Genomic DNA, 18,611 nt, shown 5'->3' with positions numbered 1-18,611 from the left:
TGTTTTATAAAATATATAAGATAATAGAATAAAATATTAATAATTTATTAAAAACAATAAGGATGGAAATTTTAATAATTTATTTAAACAATATATAAATTTAATTAATACATATGATAAAAATTTACAAAAAGATAACGAATAAGTATCTTAACTTATAAATCGTAAATAAAAGATTAAATAAATAAGAAAAGAAAGATTAATATTTGATAATATTTTTAAAAATTAAGCAAAAAGTATATACTAAAAGGAAGAGACAATACAATACATGATATTAGAAAATGACATATTAACTTCACAATTAGTTTAACTTGAAGAATTATAAAGTTTTCTATATTTTCTTTATGAAGAAGAATAAAAAGTTTTTTAAGAAGAATATATATAAATGTTAGAAGAAATAGAAAATGAAACTAATAATTATGAAGTTCCAAATAATATTGAAAAACCAAATAATTATACATAGAAAATAGAAAAGTAAATTTCTTCAAAATAATAAAATTCCGATTTTACAGAAAACGATTATCTAGAAATAATAGAAAAATTAAAAATTAGGGCTAATTCAGATAATATTATTGATTTTTTGGAAATTTTTTAAAATGGAGATATAGAAGTTGAAAGATTTGTTTAAAAAAGCTTGAATTTATAAAATATTATTTATGATTTGAATAAGGAAATTTAAGATATAGAATAAAATGAAGAATATATAAATAACTAAAAAACTGTTCTAAAAAAATTAAATATAAGTTAAAAAAAGATAAATTAGAAAAAGTACTTAAAGACGAAATTTAAAATTATTAAAAATAAATTTACTTTTTTGAAAATAAAATTCTAAAATTCATAATGTTTTGACTTCTTTTTGTAATATTTTGCCAGATTTTTTTTTAAAATTAGATATTATTTAAAATGATATTTTGGAGGATAAAATTTATAAAAATATAAGTATAAATAATGTTGATAAATTCTTGAGAATTCTATAGAAAAAGGTTAATCATTCTACTAATTTTTTTTAATATTTGTAAAAGTTATTTAATTGTGAATAATAATAATAATAAAAAAAAAACTTAGAGTTTTCGATTAAAAATAAAAAAAAAGAGAATAAAAATAAAAATAAAATAATGTTAAACATTTAAAAAATAATAATAAATATATATATATATATATATATATATATATATATATTTATATATAATATATTTATAATAATTTTAATTAAATTGTTCAATAAGATAGAATAAATATGAAATCTTAATTTATAAAATAATGTTAAAATGTGTTATAAAAGTATCAATTATTAAAAACAAAAAATTATATTAAAAAAATTTATTTATTTATTATATAAAAAAAAATATTATAAAATAATAAAATAAGAATAAAAATAAAATTTAATATTAGAAAAAAAAAATATATAATTTTTTTTTTTCAGCAAGAAATCATAATCTAAACATTTCTATCACATCTACTTGGATTTATTTAACACCAAGTACTATTTTTAATAATTTGAGAAATATCTCTATGTTATTTCTTTTACATATGTTCCTTAATATTTTTTTCTTCAAAACAATTATTATGATTAGTGAACAAAATATCAGCCAAAACATTTTTCACACACTAATTATGCGTACTATTAAAATCATAGCATTCTTAACTAATTTTAATTACATTCTAAATAACTTGCTTGAAAATTTCTTCAGCCAATTCTTAAGAAATTGTCTTTTTATTATCTCTATAATCATCAATATTGATTTCGTATTTTTCCAAAATAGTATTAATATCATTTGCGGATATACTATTAGTAATAAATGTATTTTTTTCTGTAATATATCTTATTAACTCCCCCTAATTATCTTCATTTGTTAAAATATATTCCCATTCTTAATTATCCTCACTAATTTTACATCCATTATTTTTAAATTAATTAAGCATCTCATCCTCTTTATTTAAACCAGATTAACTTTCTTCTACTTAATATACCGATAATCTTTTCACAATGTATTCATCGAAATCATTTTTAAAACTACCATCACAATTTTAAATGTAAGTATTTTATTCAGAACTTATTCCATAAATATATATTTTGAAATTTTCACCATTTTCACTGGAAAAAACTTCCGCAAATCCATTCCCTAAATACTATTGAACTAAAACTTATTATGAGAAATTGTTATTATTTTACTTTCCACACAACTGTAACACTATATATTATTAAAATGCGGTTCCTTAGCTCTATTTTGCAGAAACAAATGCTTTTTCAATTTCTTATACATTTTAAGAATCTATTTCTTCCCCATAATTTGATGAATCGAAGCAGTCTAGCTAATCTTTGTTTATTGATTTTAAAGTTATGTCTTTTACATTCTTTATGGTTATTTGTTTACCCTGATTATTTGATAAATTGTCAATGTATGTTTGTTGTAAAACTTCACAAATCAAATCAGAACATTTAAATTACGAGTCGGATAGTTTGTTCATATATAAAGGTGTAAAAAGACTATTTTTGATACAAAATTCAGATAAATTTTTAGGGTCTACTGGTTTTAATTCTATTTAAACACTGTGTTTTGCTAAAATGGTGGCTAATATGGTTAACATGGAGCCTTTTTAGCCTATTGTGGTCTTTTTAATTTATGAAGAGTCACATTAATTAAGAATTTATTACTCAAAAGTTTCATATTTTTAAGCGAAAATTTCCTTTGTACATACATTAGGATCAATTAAAGAGATTGTGGAATATTTAGCGTCGTTTTTAGAGTATTTTTGCATCAAATCTATTTTATATTTATTACTTTAAGAAGCAAATGCTCTACAAGTGTTTATATCAGAAAATATTTCAGATTTAGGAATTAAAGGTTTATCGTTTAAATCATCACTTGATGCGTTCGTATCACATATACCATCTTATGGAAATAGATTTGAGATATTTAAACATTTTACACATTCTTTATGGCTTGGACCAGTACATGTTTCACATGTTTAATGGCAATTTTGACATTAGGATGTTTCTTTGTCCAAAAATAACCTTATTAGCATTCTGTGCATTCATTATTTGATAAACATTCTATACAGTTCAAAGGACATTATTAGCATTGTTCACCATCCCTATTATTTTTATTTATAACAAAAAATCTTTTTTAGTATTTTTATTTATATATATTACCAATATTATGAAAAGGCACAATTTCCTACTATTTCGTCCATTTCTTTTATAATTGAGGGAATATCAGATTCATTTCCATTGTCAACTGGTAAATCGGGATCGTTTATGACTATTTCTACAGTAGGTTTTTCACTTTTAATGATACATTTTATCTATATATCACTTTATATTTCAGCTTCAGGTTCGTAACCGATAGGACATTTGCTGTCACATTAAAATCTGTCTTCACTATTTATTTTTGAATAAAATTAATTATTTTATTTTTTTAAAAATTTTAATACACTTCTATAAAGTAATTCATATCAGGTTTGCATATAGTGCAATATTCAGAAGCATCAATACATTCCAAACATGAAAAATGGCAAGCTTTGAATAAAATTAAAAATAATATATTTTTTTTAAATAATACGGGTAAGTATATTAGTTTATGGATCAAGGAAAAATTACTCTTTTTTTCCTGGATTAATACATTAACCAGCCTCCAATTAATATCCATTTTTGCAAGATAAACAATTATCTTAATCTGGACCTGTACAAGTAGCACATAAATCGCTACAATATTAACATTAAAATGGATAATCGCTTTATCTAAATTAATCATCTTCACATTTATCTGATGCACAGCATTCATTTCCTACACAAGGTCTACATCCATTTGTTTCACTTTGTTTTTTTTTTTTAAAAAAAAAGAGTTAAATAAAAAAATATTTTGTTTAAAATATACTCTCTCACAAATCCTTCGAAACAGGTTTAACATTAATTAATTTAAGGGCCACTACATACTTTACATGTATTAGGTTAGCAAGAAAGGCATTAGAAATCAGATGCATAGGTACCTAATCTGCAGTCAAGACATGCTTTCTTGCTTTAAGTTAAGCCTTAAGGACATTCTGATACGCATTAGTTTTCATAAAGATATAATCCTTTAATACATTAAGAACATTTTTCTTCTCCATTTTTATCTATATATATTTTAATAAAATTATCTTTATTTTGTACTAAAAAAAATAAAAATACCTAAAGGACATTCATTACATCCATCTATTTAACAGCCAACACATTTTGAGTCTTTATAGCTATAACCTTCTTTACATATTTCACATTAATCAGTACTTAATAAAGAACATTTTCCACAATTTTCAACTTCACACTACATACATCTTGATTAGAAACCATTGGTATCAGTTTTATTTAAGGCATCTTCAGTTTCTACATCTAGTTATCCATTAACTTAAATTATTTTTGTAGGATTATTACAGTTCCATAATAATTAAAATGATTCAACAATTAATTATTATAAACTTTTTGCATCTGTAGCTGTAAATATTTAAGTAGCGTCCTTTTTTTATTATTAAAATAATTAATAATTATATAAAGAAATAATTAAATTTTACATCATAAGAAAAGTCTTCGTCATTTAACTTAAGAGTATCTTTCTAATTTTCATCTGCTATAAAGAAGGAATTTCCTTTGCAAAGTTTACAATTCTCATAATCATTGCCTAGAATAGTATTGTTTTCTGGAGTTTAGCATGCATCTATTTTTTTATATAAATAATATTAAATCATATCTACAAATCCAAAATCTAAAGTAACAATATCATTTTAAAAGTTTTTTTTAACTTTAAAGTTGTATTTTTTTCGAGAAAAAGTAAAGATTAAATTTTTTCTTTAGAACTAATTTAAGCGATATTATCAATGCTTTCGAATTTACACGAATACATTTTTTTGCAAAGTCTAATATTTGTTCGGATAAAACTTTAGTTTACTCGAAATCGCAAGCTTTTGTATCAATTATAGTTTATAGAGGTACTGATTATACTATTTATGCTAGTATTATTAATATTAGGATTTAGGATATATTTTTTTTTTATAACATTTTTTTTTAATGTAATTTTTTGTTTTGTTTTTATAAGGTAAATAAAAATTATATTTTATAATATTGTTTATTTCTATTAACTTTTTTTTTTATGGATAATAGTATTATTACAATTTTTCTTAATATAAGAAAAATAAAATAATTATCTCTAGAACCAAAATTATAAAAATAAATTAAATATATATTTTTAGTTTATATATTAATTAATTATTATTTTTAAATTTTTTTAAAAAATGAAAACAAATAATTAATAATTAATTATTAATTAAAAATTTATAATTAATAATTAAAATTATTAAAATAAAAATTATAAACTTATTAAAATTAAAAAATAAAATAAATTCATTTTCAATATATAATAATTTTAAAGAAAAAAAGAAAGAAAAAAATAAAATAAAATTAAATAAAATAAAATAAAATAAAATAGTTATTTTTTTTTTCAATTAATTTTAATATAATCAATTTATAATTATTTAATAACATCAATAAATTAGTCTTTGTATTTCTAAAGGATATACTAAATTCTTTAATTATTAAAAAATATTCTTTGTTTTTCTACTTCGTCATAATCCAAAAACCTAGCTCTACAAACAGTATTAAAAATCGCTTCTGGTTCTTTATGTTTCATATTTTTGATAGATTTGTTAAACGCAGGGACACTAGCTCCACAATCTTAAATATGTTTATTCAATCCTTTCATTTTTTTCATATAAAATGGGCAATTTACTGCCAAACATGCATTCAAAGTTAAATTAGAGACATTATTAAAAGAAGGCTTAAATTCTAAATTAGCAAATTATTCAACTGTCGCCGGTTTAATATAAAAATGAAGTGGACGCATAAATTCCAAATATTTATTTTTAAGAATTTTCATTAAATCAATTAAAATGATATCTTACTATTCTTATGTAAAAGAATTTATTTTTAAATTTTTAATAGCCCTATATACAACTTATATTTTATTTTAAATAGGGGCAGTGTTTCTTTCATAACTTGTAGTGTATTTTTTCGCATGATAAAGCCAAATCCACAATAAAGCTTCACTAAATTTTTCTTCAGGAACAAAATATTTACATACATTTTTCATTGTTGTGTAGAAGTTTAATTTTCCGAAATTCATAAATGAAAAAGATTATTTATAAATAAATATTTTTGAGTTTTTCAAAAAGTCGAAAAAATTACCGTTTTCGAGTATATTTTTGACTTTCTTTTCAATTTAATTCACATTTTCGAACTAAAATATTTCTCCGATTTCATTTTCTAAAATTTTATCTTTTATTTAACTAAAAGTATTGTTATCATAACCCACTATTCCGAAAAATTCAGTTAATTTTTTGCCATAATCAAATCCTCTATTGATTATTTCCTATAAAATACTCTCTAAAACTTCCCTTATTTTACCTTAAGTATTATCTATTTATCCATTCTTAACTAAATAAAATAGCACTAAGATACCTTTAATAGGATCCTAACATTAAGTATCATGTCCTTCTTTATAAGTCACCATAGCACTTCTTGGTTATTCAATCAATCTACTGCAAAATTTCTAAAAGAAAGGTCTATCTTCGTATACTATTTTTGTTGTGAAAAAAATCTTTTGAATATACTCTTGAACCCACTATTATTCCAAATCTTAATTCAAAAAATACACAAAAGCATTCGCCAATAAAGACAAATAGGCCTCATTAAAAAAAGTGTCCACGTTTTTCATTACATTGAAACTAATAAGTAAATTAAAAAGCCTTGTTTTTACCAATTTTTTCATGAAAAAGTCTTATTCTCCAAACAAAGGCAAAACAGCATTAATAATCTCGACTAATTATTCATTTTTGTAGTAAAAAGATTCCTATTATTAATAATCTTTTAGAATTTGTTTACTTGGTTAATATTAAGTCCACTTTTATTCCTTAAATCCATAAAACTATATTTATTCTTATTTATTACCGACTCCCATTCCCATATAATATCCTGCGTTCAACCTCAGAGTCTTATTATCAGCCATTTATATAGAAACTGTATCTACTGTTGCATTTATTTTTGCAATATTTTCAATTTTTACAAGATAAGGATTAATCATAGATCCATTAGTCCTTTTTAACTCAACTCCTAAACCTATAATAGGAAAAGCTTAAACTATTTAATATTAAGATTAAATTTCGTTTAATGCGTTTATTAAGTCTTCCTGTAAAAAAATATCAAGTTAATTTTCAAGTGAAAAAACGGAAGGATTTTACTCTGATTTTTTTGATTTTAAATCCCCTTAAATTTCATTTAGGACAGAAATGAATTCTTGTTTCATTTACTGGAATTGATCTTTCCCTATCCCTTTCATTTTTAAAGCTCTTTAATGGTATTTGCCTATCTCGGTTCCTATTCTTTCTCTATAGAGGGCTTCTTCAGGTGTTAGATCATCTATTGTATCTTTTTAAATCAAATCTTTTAACCCTTTTATATAAAGAGATAGCTTAAAATAATAATTTTCGGCCTATTAAGCTATAAAACGTTACCTTACCGACATTTTATGTATAGGAACATCTATAGGTAATTGATCAGTTTTTAAAAGCTCTTTATTGTAATCTCGGAAATTTTAGAAGAAAATAATTGCTGATTCCACTTCGATTTCATTTATTTATTTTAAAATATATTAAATTCTCATTTAAGTAACCCAATTTGCGAACATTTCAATTTATTCTTATATATCGAAATAATTAATTTTTAAAATTTTTAATTATTTATTAAATTTGGCAGCTACTTCTTCCCCATAATCCTCATAAGAAATCACATAATCCCTTTATTTTATTACAGAAGAAGGTTTATCTGACCAAGGAAATTCATAAAATTACTTCTCTAATTCTATTTCATATGAAAAATACATTTCTTGAATTATTTGGGAAGTTATAAAATTAGCATATTCATAAGTTGGCTCATATTTTTCATCAAAAAGATAATTTTCATAAAAACATAAAATATGCTCTTGCTTGTCTGTACATAGTTTATTTTGTATTTCTACAGCAAAATTTAAATAAGATTAAACTTCGAATTTATTATTAGGAACCCAATATATTTTTGAACGTGAATTATTTAATTTAAATAATTATTTATATTCTTTAAATTTGTATTCTTCAAGAGGATTTGGGCTCATAAAAAGTACTACATGTATATCCTAATTTTTATATTTTTTAGTAATTTCATCAAAATAAAATTAAATTATAGTTTATTTTATAAATTTCTGCCATTAGTATTTATGGATAGTATTAATATTTATTTAATGGTCGTGTATTTTTCGTTATTCTATTATAAAGTTACGCATTTGTTCATCATAAAATCTCTCTGTAGAAATTAGTTTTTCACATAACTAAGATAATTCTTTTTAAGAGTTGTTATATTAGTTTTAATTTATTATTTACTAAAATGAAGTAAAAATTATGTTAGCTTTTTTTATTTCTTGTTGTAATTAATCTCTTATTAAATAAGGTAATCCATATTCATTTTCTATTAGGAATAATATAGTAGGATTTTCTTATTAAACTATTGGAGGAAGTTAATAGTATATAAATTATTAAAAGTTGATTAAATTTTCCATATAATTATTTAATATAATAATTTATATGAATAATAATTATTAAATATAATATTTTTATAAAAACAAAAAAATAATATATATATATATAAATTTATATATATATATATATATATATATATATATATATATAATTCTTTTATTTTTTATATATATTTAATAATGTTTCTTTTTTTTATTTATTCTATAATATTTGGCCAAAATTATTTAATAATCATAAAATTTTATTAAATATTTTATATTTTTATATATTTTTTTTTTAATTAAAATAATTTTTAATATTAATTCTTTATGTTCTAATTTATTTTATTTTTTATAAAAAAATACAAATTTATTTTTTAAATATTTTTTTATTTTTTTTTATTATTATTAAATTTTTTTTATGGATTTTAATAAATCAGATTTTTAATATAAATTAATTATATATAATATTTATTTTAATATTTTTAATTATTAAAATAAAAAAAATAAAAGAAAATGAAAAATTTAATTTAATTTAAAATTAATTTAAAATATATATAAAATTTATTTAATAAATATATATATAAAAATAAATTCATATTGTCATATATTTTCATTAATTTGTTCAAAATCTTAATTATTTTAGAAAAATACATTATAATTATATTTTAAGCTTTCTATATTTAAACTTTAATTAAGAGGATTATCTTCAATGCTCATACTTTCCCTTTATCCATTTTCATAATCAGATTTTTCAAAAAAGGAGAATTTTTTATATATAGTTTATTTTTCAATTTCTGAATATTTTTGAATTAAAGAATTAAATATATTCATAATTTAATATTAATCATTAAAATTCTAATATATAATTTCAAATTTTTACATAGCATCATTTTCTTTTCCTCTATAAATCAAAAATTTGATAAATAAAGACATATAGTAATTCTTAGATTATGCTAATGTATTAAATGCTTTTAGTATTTATTATTCTTACTGGGGATTGAATTCAATTCTAAAAAATCTATCTATTAATTCTTTATCAATAATTAATTTAATTAAATCTTATAATATTTCAAAATAATGGGATTTATCAAATACTAAATATTTATAAAAAACTGTTTATAATATTTAATTTATCTATAATTAATAATTAATATATAAAGATATTTTTTTATATTTTTAAAAAATAAAAAAATATACATCTTAAAGAAAAATAAAAATTCTATTAAAAATAAATGCATTTTCTTTAGTATTTATTTTGAAATTAAACTACTTTATTAATTAAAAAGTTTCAAATTTAAAATGTTAAATTGCGAATCTACAAACTATAAAAATTTTTAATTTATCACAACAAAATTTTTCTTTTTAATTCAAAATTAATTAAAATAGCTCTTTTCTATTATATTAGTTTAAATAATCTAATTATGATATTATGTTGTAATAGTCGTAATCTAAATTAAATGCTTTACAAAAAATTTGTAATTCTTAAACATTATATAATTTATCAAATTCTTCCAAATATTTATATATAGATAAGTGTACTAAGAAATTTGAGTTATCTTTGTACTATTTAATTAAGTTTAATGAGTGAATAGGACTCTATAGTTTAAGATTATAATTAAAAAGTATATAATCTATAAAAAGATGAGAAATTTATAATTCAAAATTTATTCTAATTTAATTAACTCTAATTGAAGAAATATAAATAAATATAGAATAAATATATATAAAAAATAAATATATATATATATATATATATATATATATATATATATTTATATAATATATAAATACGTTTATTAATTTTCTAATCTTAAATTTTATAAACTTTAGAATATTTTTATATATGATTAATTATTAAAGACTAAATTGTTTATCTAAATGTATTTCAATAATTGTATAAATTCTTTTTTTTATTTTTATTTTTCTATATATTTTTAAGTTTTTATTATTGCTTGATTATGATCTTCACTGAATTTATTTAATTATTTTTCTTTCATATTTTCAAATGCTTCCGTTTCTTTTCTCATTAAAATATATCTATATATTTCAATTACGCAATTCAGAGTATTTAAAAATTTATCTATTAAATCATTATTAACAATTTATTAACTTTCAAAAGAATTATTGATTTATTAATTTAAATCACTAAATACTATAATATAATCTAGTTCATTTTCTAATTATTCTATGTATACTATAGAGTATTCATATATATTTTCATCTCCTTAATAATTTTTTATATTTAAAATTAAAATAATAAAAAATACTTTGAACTGGAGTTCTTTAATTCAAAATTTTATCTAATATATAAAACTAATTATTTTAAATAAGCAAATATAAAAAATTTAGTGTATCTTTTTTTTAATCTAATATATATTTAGGTAAGTTTTATTATTATTATTATATATAATGAAGTAATTAAATGTTATCTGTTCTAATTTAATAAATTTTAGTATAAATTTGATTTAAATCTTCTGGTAAAATATAATTTTCAATTTAATATTCAATATCTTATATGTTTATAATTAAATCTTAGTTTTCAATTTTTATTATACATATTTAACTCATAAATTTATTTTCATTTAAAAATTAAGTTTTATTAGTTAATTAAAATTTTTGAATATTTTTACTTTAATCATTTAATGAAAAATCTTTTCTAAATTAAATGACTTATCTTTAAACATCAAATTAAATAAGTTTTATCCAATTCTATTTGTTTTTAATATTTTTTGTTAAAAATAAATAAAATAATACCTTAAAAATATAAGATATTAACAAATTATTGCCTAATTTTTATATATTTATGTCTGATATATCTTTTAAATTGTCTAAATAAAATTCTTTTATTTATTTTACTAAAGCTAAAAAGAACTAATTATCTTTTACTTTGATTGAATATATTTCATCATTCTATATTTCAAAATCTTGGAATTAATAATCAATTTAATAAATTTAAGTATTACTATATTAGCCTTCTATAAAAGTAACATTAATTATTTAATTATATGAGGTTTATAAATATAAATTTAAAATATTTCCTTTTAATTCATATTTCTAGTAAAAAAGAAAATAAAAATTGGTTAATTTTTTTTTTTAAAAAAAGCATTTTTAATATATTTATTTTTACCAATTTTACAAATTTTTCATCAATTTTTTTTCTTATTTCATTTAACAAATCAATAGTTAATATTATTTTCTTTTCTCTAATTAAAAGTGAATAGATTTTAAAATCTTTTGTAAAAAGTAACAATGTATCCTAAAAATATTAAATAAAGCAAACTATTGGCGAAGTAATACTAAATTTTTTATGTTCAGATTCAAATAGTATTTATAAATTAAGATATCTTAAAATAATTTAATAATTTCCTTCTTTATATTGAATAGTTTGGATGATATAGTCTTTAAAAGAACACACACTAACTTATTTTCCTATCTATAATAATATTATACTAATTATACTATATTAGAAGTTCATATAATTTACATTTTCTTCAATATTAACTTGTAAACTTTATTAAGGAATTAAATTATAAATTATGCTATTTTTTAAAAAATTAAATTATTTGATTTTTAAAAATAAATATTTATTTTTAATTAAAAGTAAAATATATTTAATAATCACTCTAGTTTGTTTTCATAATATTAAATTGTATATTATAAATCTCCTGTAATTATAATATTCGCCATTTTTATATTTATTTATATATATATCTTTTTTTTATAATTTTTTTAATAATAAAGATAAATATTTTTAATTTGAAAAAAAAAATACAAAACAAATTTGAAAAATATAATTTATAATTTTAAATGAAAGAAATTTTTTAAATTATAAAAATATAAAGAAATTAAAAATTAAATTTATTCGTATAAACATAAATAAATACATTTTAATATTATTTTTTTTAAAGAAAATAAAAAATATAAAAATTAAAATATATACACTTATTTTATAGTTTATTTCAAAATTTATTTTATAATGGAAGATTCAGAAAAGAATTTATTAATAAAATAAGTATACATTTTCATAGTTTAAGATTAAAATAAATTAAATTTCAGAATAATAATAAACATATAATAAACTTATATTCTAAACTTAATTCTAGATTTTATTAAAATATAAAAATTAAATAAATTTCTATTAAACTTATAAATAATAAATTTTAAAATACTAATTTTTATAAAACTATAATAGCTTTAATAATAATTTAAATAATATTAATATACAAAAAGAATCTATAATACAAATTTTATAAAAATAAATTAATTTAAAAAATATATTTAAAAAGAAACTTTAATATTATTTAAACCTATACTAAATTATATAATAGAAATAATAGAAAAAAAAAGGAAAAATAAAAATGATTTATAAAAATATATATATATAAATTAAATAAAAAATATATTCAAAAAAGATAAAAGAATTTTAAAAATGAAAAAAAATAAAAAAAAATATAATATTTATTAAATAAAAAAAAAAAAATTATGAAATTGTATTTTAAATAAATAAAAAAAATAAATATTATAGAAATTTAAAAAAAAGAAAAAATTAAAAGTATAAATATTAATATTTAATAAATAAAAAAATAATAATAATAAAATAAAAATAATAAGTATGTTATTTATATATATATATATATAAATATATATATATATATATATATATGTATAAAATATTTTTATTATATAATTAACGTAAAATAAATAATTATTATTTTTAATATATAAATCATTTATTTAAAACTAAATATTTCTATTGATTGTTTCTTATAATTAAATAAAATTTAATTATATTATTTATATAATAATTATATTTTTTATTATATCATAATATTTATATATATATAAAATAATGAATTAGTAAAATTACCAAGGACAATACAACTATCCACCTAACTAACAATACCCTTAATAAAATCCATCAAATTATAATTAGCCAGGTTATTAATAACAATTTCCCTAACAAGGTCAATATCCGCCTTAGTATAACTAATAATAATAATAATATCCAGGATTTTCTAGCCTACCTGGATAATATCCATAAGGTTTTAAATATTGTTTTTACATTAAAAAAAATAAAAAATAGTTTAATAACCTTATTAACTAAACTAATATTAAGAATAAAGAGCTCAAGATATAATTAATAAATTGAAATATTCAATTTAATATCACAAAATAGATATAGCATAATTATTTTGTATGTATGATAAATAAGCAGATGCCACATTAAACCAATAAGAATTTGGTGAATTATTAAGAAAAATAGAATACTAAATAACACAAGATGAAATAAATATCGTTTTTAGTAAATTTGATATAGCAAGAAACGGAGGAATTACTTTTGATGAATTTTGTTCTTTATTAGGAAATTCTTAGGCTTTATAATCGTAATAATATGACCCTAATTAATTAAAAGCGCAAGCCAAAAATGCTGAATAAGCAATAGAAAAACTAAAATATGCTATTGGTTATTATAATATTAATCTTTATGAATTGTTTACTAAGTATATTAAAAACGGAGATTAATAATTAGATATGAATGAATTTTCTATGCTTTTAAGAAGAATGGATCCGAATCTTTCTAATTAAGAAATTTCAATGGCCTTTACTAAGTTTGACTTAGATAAATCTGGAACTATTACTTAAAATGAGTTTTAAACTATCCTTATGTCATATTGTTAAGTAATTTTTAAAAATTTAATTATTAATTTTATTAAAATTTATTTTTATAATGAAATAAAGCTTTAATAATAATAATAATTTGGATATCCTTAATAATGGAATAATTATAAACCTAATAATCAATACCCTTAATAAATGAACTAATCCAATCATTAGTAAGGATATCCTCCTTAATAAGGATTTCCTCCTTAATAAGGATTTCCTCCTTAATAAGGATTTCCTCCTTAAAAAGGATTTCCTCCTTAAAAAGGAGTTCCTCCTTAATAAGGATTTCCTCCTTAGTAAGGATTTCCACCTTAGTAAGGATTTCCTCCTTAGTAAGGATTTCCCCCGCAATAAGGATTTCCTAAATAATCAGGAGCTCCCTAATAAGGTTAATACCCTCCTTAATAAGGATAATATCCGCTTTAATAATAATCTGGATATTACTAATAACCTTTTTATTAAGGGTAATTATAAAATTTAATTTTTTTTAATTAACATATTATTAATATTAATTATAAAAAGGTATAAATGAAGTTAAATGAGAAAGTAGCACTACTTTAAAAAATAGAGTTCATATAAATTTATTTTAATAATTACATTTTTGAGATTAATAAAAAAAATATAAAGTTATTATCATAAACATTAGAAACAAATTTAAAATATTTAAAAAAAATAAAAAAAAAATATTAATTATATTTAAACAAAATAGATAATCAAAGTTTTTTAATTTATTTTATATTTATAAAAAACAATATTGTGCTAATATCAGTTTTATTACTATTAATTAATTACTATAAATACTTCCTGCTAAATAAATTTTTATTTCTTTGATTTGATATATTATATTTATTAAAAAAATGCAATTTAAAATAAAATTATTCATTTTCATTTTTATAAATTCTATTATTATATCATAAATAGATAAAGTTTATTTTTAAGATATTTAAGTAAAATTTCAATCAAAATTTTCTTAAATTAGAAGTATTTCTAATCATAAATTATAAATAAAAATAATTTTATTTATTTTAGAATACACTTTCAATATAAATTAAAACTCTTTTATAAATAGACTATTAATTTATATATACCGAATAAAAAAAGTTTTATATAATTTAATGTTTAAATAAAGATTATAAGAATAATTATATTCAAAATATAATTCTAAAAAAAAACAAAACAAATATTAAATAGTCTAATTTATTATAAATAAAATAAAATAATTTATTTAGGCATATGTATTTAAAAAAAAAAAGAAAATTGAGAATATTTGCATAATATTTATTATAAATGTTTTAAATAAATAAAAAAATTTATTAAATAAAAAAATAATATTAATATTATTATGTCAAAGATAGATATTCTTTTATAATAATAAATAAAAATAATTAAATATATAAATAAAAGGAATAAAAAAATATATTTATAAAAAAATATTAATAAAAGTACATAAAAAATTTATATGTATATATATAAAAATATGTAAATATATATATAATATATTTATATATATTTATTTATATATGTGTATCTATATTTATATAAATATTTTTTAATTATAGAAAAATAAAATTAATTAAAATTAAATTATACTATTAAAATGTTATATATCTTATTATACATATATATTTTTTTTTATTTATATTTAAATTTATTTAATATATATATTTACTTTATTTTTTATATTTATATAAAAATTAAATTAATAAATTAATTATCATTATTTAATATATTAAATTTTTTAATAAAATACTACTTTTTTAAAAACATAATTTTTATTTGCAATATTTTCATTCATTTATTTTTCTCAAAATAAATATTTATTTTATAATTTTTATTTTCTTTTTATCTATTTTAATCATTCATAATTACTATTAATTTTTAATTTTTTTCTTTATTATCATTCTCTTTTTGATATTAATTTATACGAACTTTTATTTCTTCACAATAATTATTATTTATATAACAAATATTTTATTTTTTATTATTTATATTTTTTTAAGTTAAATTATTTTTTAAAAGCTTTTAGCCTTTTTTTTATAAAAGTAAATTTAAATTTTCAAAATTATAACCATATTCTTTTTTTTTATTTTTTTATTTATATTCAACTTTTAAATCTGTAATTTTTTTAAAATCAATGCTTTTATATTTCTTTTCTATATAAAAAGTTTTTAATTCGTCAAAAAAATATGCTTTATTATTCAAAACAGGAAGTTTTAATTGTTATTTTTTCTCTTCAAATTTTTATATTCCATATTAACTAAAAGACCTATTTTTAACTAAATCTTCACAATAAGAAACTTTGTCGAAATCTTAATGGAGGACTTCAGTTTTAGCCGCAGAAACATACTAAGAAACTGAATCCATAATTTTAATATTTTAATTGTTTTTAATCTTAGCTTTTGATATTATATAATCTTTAATTCTTTTGTTTTATAAAAATAATTATTTTAAAGCAAATTTAGTAAATTAAATTAGTTCGCCTTAATTACTTGCACTTATTATTGAAAATTATCTGCATTAGTTTTTTATAATTTCTTCTTCTCCAAAATAGTCATTTGTTTTTAATTCTTTTACTTTAATATTTTTATTTTCATCAAAAGTTATAAATTAATTTTTTCTTTCATAATAAAATTCTTCGTTTTTACCAAAATATTTTCTGAACTAAAGATTTTGATAGTATTTGTAAACCTATATTTAATTTTATAATTTAAATTAATTTTTTTTTTTTTAAAAAAAAAAAGAACATCAAATATTCCATTTTTAATTATATAAAAATTAAAGCTTTTATTTCCTTAAAAATAAACTGCCTATTTTTCATAATAGAAAGATTCTGTTTATAATAAATATAATAAGTCGAGCTATAAATCATTTAAGTGCCAAAACATAGGAAGGCTTCTTAAAAATGATAAATTTTCATTAATTTAAATATTTAATAGTTCTTTTATTAAATCAAAATTTTTGGTTTCCAAAACTGCTACTTAGCAACCTATTTCGATGTTACTTGCTATATAAGAAACCTAACTTTTTTTCTTTCTAATAATTGATATTTAGTTAAAATAGTCACCTTTGATTAGAATTTTTTCATTATATTATTTTTATTAATCATTTTATTTTTTTGTAAAAGCTTAAACATTTCCGTTTAATATAACATAAAATTTATCAGCAAACTCATCTTTTTATAATTAATATATATAAAAGAAATAAATTAATACTTATTTATTAAATAACTTAGTTATGTTTATAGGAAACAAAATAAGAATTTAAAAAAAAATCTTCAATTAATTGTTTATTATGTTATTTTAAAAATTAAAAGAACTTATTGTCTTATGTAAGTAAATTAAATTCTTGAATTCTTTCAGGAAGTTTATTTTATTTATCTAAATTAATTAATTGACCTAAAATCTAATTTTAAATTAAAAATGAAAATTTAAGATTATATAAATAAAAAATTAAAATATAGCATAATGATGCTTAGTTTTACTTATATTTTTTCTTAAATCATTTATAAAATTTTTGTGTTTTGTATTTTTAATTTTTATTTTTATAATAAAAATATAAATTAAATTTTAATTTCTATTTATAAAATTATATGTAATATTTTTATATATAAATAAACTTTTATTATAATATATTTAATTTCATTTTTTATAAATTTTTTTGTTATTGGTTAAATTATTAGAATATTATAAATTTTTAGGTTTAATATCTTTTTTTTAAGTAATTCTATCATTTTCTTATATTTTATTTGAAGCTAGGCTTTTTCTAATATTATTATTGTTGTTATTATTGTTAAAATTATTATTATAGCTAATAGGTTATTAATAATCACCATATTATTCATTTACCTCAGTATGCTCATTTCCATTTTAATCTCTTATCGTAGTTTTTGTAATAGTAACTTTTTTGCCATTTCTTATAAATAAAAATATAAATAAAATAAAAATAAAAATTCTTTTAAAAAAACCTTACAACTGTAGAAGTTTAAATACTTTTATGGGTTCCATTAGTTTTTTAACTAGGAAAATTTTAATCTAGCATAGTATGTCCAATTTTAGAAAAAAAATTATTATTGGAACGAAAATCATTTCCGAAACCAAGTAACATATTAGAACCAAAAAAATCATCATTATTACTAAAATTATTTTTCAATTATTTTTACTAGCGTTTATTTTAATTTCCAATATTAAAAAAAGGATCATTAAAAAATCATCATCATCATTATCATTAAATAAATCAAACCCACTTTTGTTAAAAAATAAATAATTAATAAATAAATATAACTATTCACAAACAGAATTTTTTTCTGTTTGAATTAATTAATTAATATTTAAAAGAATTTTATGTTATTATAATATTATATTAACATATATT

General features: G+C 17.4%; 3 protein-coding genes across 3 annotated transcripts, besides 34 other annotated features; 1 reads left to right on the top strand and 2 right to left on the bottom strand. All coding sequences in view use genetic code 6, as the record gives it.

Moving 5' to 3' along the window:
• Positions 1 to 76: 76 nt before the first annotated feature.
• Positions 77 to 127: a microsatellite.
• A 1,016-nt stretch (positions 128 to 1,143) lies between these two features.
• Positions 1,144 to 1,199: a microsatellite.
• A 223-nt stretch (positions 1,200 to 1,422) lies between these two features.
• On the bottom strand, positions 1,423 to 5,053 carry IMG5_100170 (zinc finger lsd1 subclass family protein, putative). The gene is made up of 7 exons (XM_004035306.1): positions 4,549 to 5,053; positions 4,172 to 4,493; positions 3,879 to 4,116; positions 3,564 to 3,817; positions 3,436 to 3,520; positions 3,155 to 3,382; positions 1,423 to 3,096 (listed from the first exon to the last, which is right to left on the bottom strand). The coding sequence occupies exons 1-7, from the start codon at positions 4,720 to 4,722 to the stop codon at positions 2,760 to 2,762; spliced, it is 1,638 nt and encodes a 545-aa protein (XP_004035354.1). The 5' UTR covers positions 4,723 to 5,053; the 3' UTR covers positions 1,423 to 2,759.
• A 221-nt stretch (positions 5,054 to 5,274) lies between these two features.
• Positions 5,275 to 5,327: a microsatellite.
• Positions 5,277 to 5,316: a microsatellite.
• Positions 5,296 to 5,370: a microsatellite.
• Positions 5,311 to 5,359: a microsatellite.
• A 47-nt stretch (positions 5,371 to 5,417) lies between the features above and the next one.
• Positions 5,418 to 5,458: a microsatellite.
• Positions 5,459 to 5,471: 13 nt separating this feature from the next.
• IMG5_100160 (zinc-binding dehydrogenase family protein, putative) lies at positions 5,472 to 8,558 on the bottom strand (the record flags this gene model as incomplete). Its single annotated transcript, XM_004035305.1, has 1 exon — positions 5,472 to 8,558. Exon 1 carries the CDS (start codon positions 8,340 to 8,342, stop codon positions 5,472 to 5,474), a length of 2,871 nt encoding a protein of 956 aa, XP_004035353.1. The 5' UTR covers positions 8,343 to 8,558.
• Positions 7,963 to 7,997: a microsatellite.
• Positions 8,559 to 8,615: 57 nt separating the features above from the next.
• Positions 8,616 to 8,666: a microsatellite.
• Positions 8,667 to 8,688: 22 nt separating this feature from the next.
• Positions 8,689 to 8,745: a microsatellite.
• A 358-nt stretch (positions 8,746 to 9,103) lies between these two features.
• Positions 9,104 to 9,145: a microsatellite.
• Positions 9,110 to 9,157: a microsatellite.
• A 1,113-nt stretch (positions 9,158 to 10,270) lies between these two features.
• Positions 10,271 to 10,339: a microsatellite.
• Positions 10,272 to 10,366: a microsatellite.
• Positions 10,275 to 10,348: a microsatellite.
• Positions 10,311 to 10,362: a microsatellite.
• Positions 10,367 to 12,119: 1,753 nt separating the features above from the next.
• Positions 12,120 to 12,170: a microsatellite.
• Positions 12,127 to 12,170: a microsatellite.
• Positions 12,171 to 12,720: 550 nt separating this feature from the next.
• Positions 12,721 to 12,762: a microsatellite.
• Positions 12,763 to 13,013: 251 nt separating this feature from the next.
• Positions 13,014 to 13,090: a microsatellite.
• Positions 13,014 to 13,097: a microsatellite.
• A 48-nt stretch (positions 13,098 to 13,145) lies between these two features.
• Positions 13,146 to 13,186: a microsatellite.
• Positions 13,150 to 13,186: a microsatellite.
• Positions 13,187 to 13,196: 10 nt separating this feature from the next.
• Positions 13,197 to 13,244: a microsatellite.
• Positions 13,245 to 13,429: 185 nt separating this feature from the next.
• On the top strand, positions 13,430 to 14,896 carry IMG5_100150 (protein kinase domain protein; the record flags this gene model as incomplete). The annotated part of the gene is made up of 4 exons (XM_004035304.1): positions 13,430 to 13,618; positions 13,693 to 14,255; positions 14,316 to 14,704; positions 14,763 to 14,896. Coding segments are annotated over 4 exons (1,149 nt in total), but the record flags the coding sequence as incomplete, so codon positions are not given.
• Positions 14,257 to 14,306: a microsatellite.
• Positions 14,412 to 14,603: a microsatellite.
• Positions 14,617 to 14,656: a microsatellite.
• Positions 14,622 to 14,669: a microsatellite.
• A 753-nt stretch (positions 14,897 to 15,649) lies between the features above and the next one.
• Positions 15,650 to 15,682: a microsatellite.
• A 7-nt stretch (positions 15,683 to 15,689) lies between these two features.
• Positions 15,690 to 15,746: a microsatellite.
• Positions 15,697 to 15,786: a microsatellite.
• Positions 15,787 to 15,871: 85 nt separating this feature from the next.
• Positions 15,872 to 15,927: a microsatellite.
• Positions 15,928 to 18,154: 2,227 nt separating this feature from the next.
• Positions 18,155 to 18,190: a microsatellite.
• Positions 18,158 to 18,190: a microsatellite.
• Positions 18,191 to 18,611: the final 421 nt, after the last annotated feature.

This window comes from Ichthyophthirius multifiliis (genome assembly GCF_000220395.1).
Source record: "Ichthyophthirius multifiliis unplaced genomic scaffold scaff_1120509250845, whole genome shotgun sequence".
Classification (NCBI taxonomy): domain Eukaryota; phylum Ciliophora; class Oligohymenophorea; order Hymenostomatida; genus Ichthyophthirius; species Ichthyophthirius multifiliis.
This window is presented reverse-complemented; position numbering and strand designations above follow the sequence as displayed.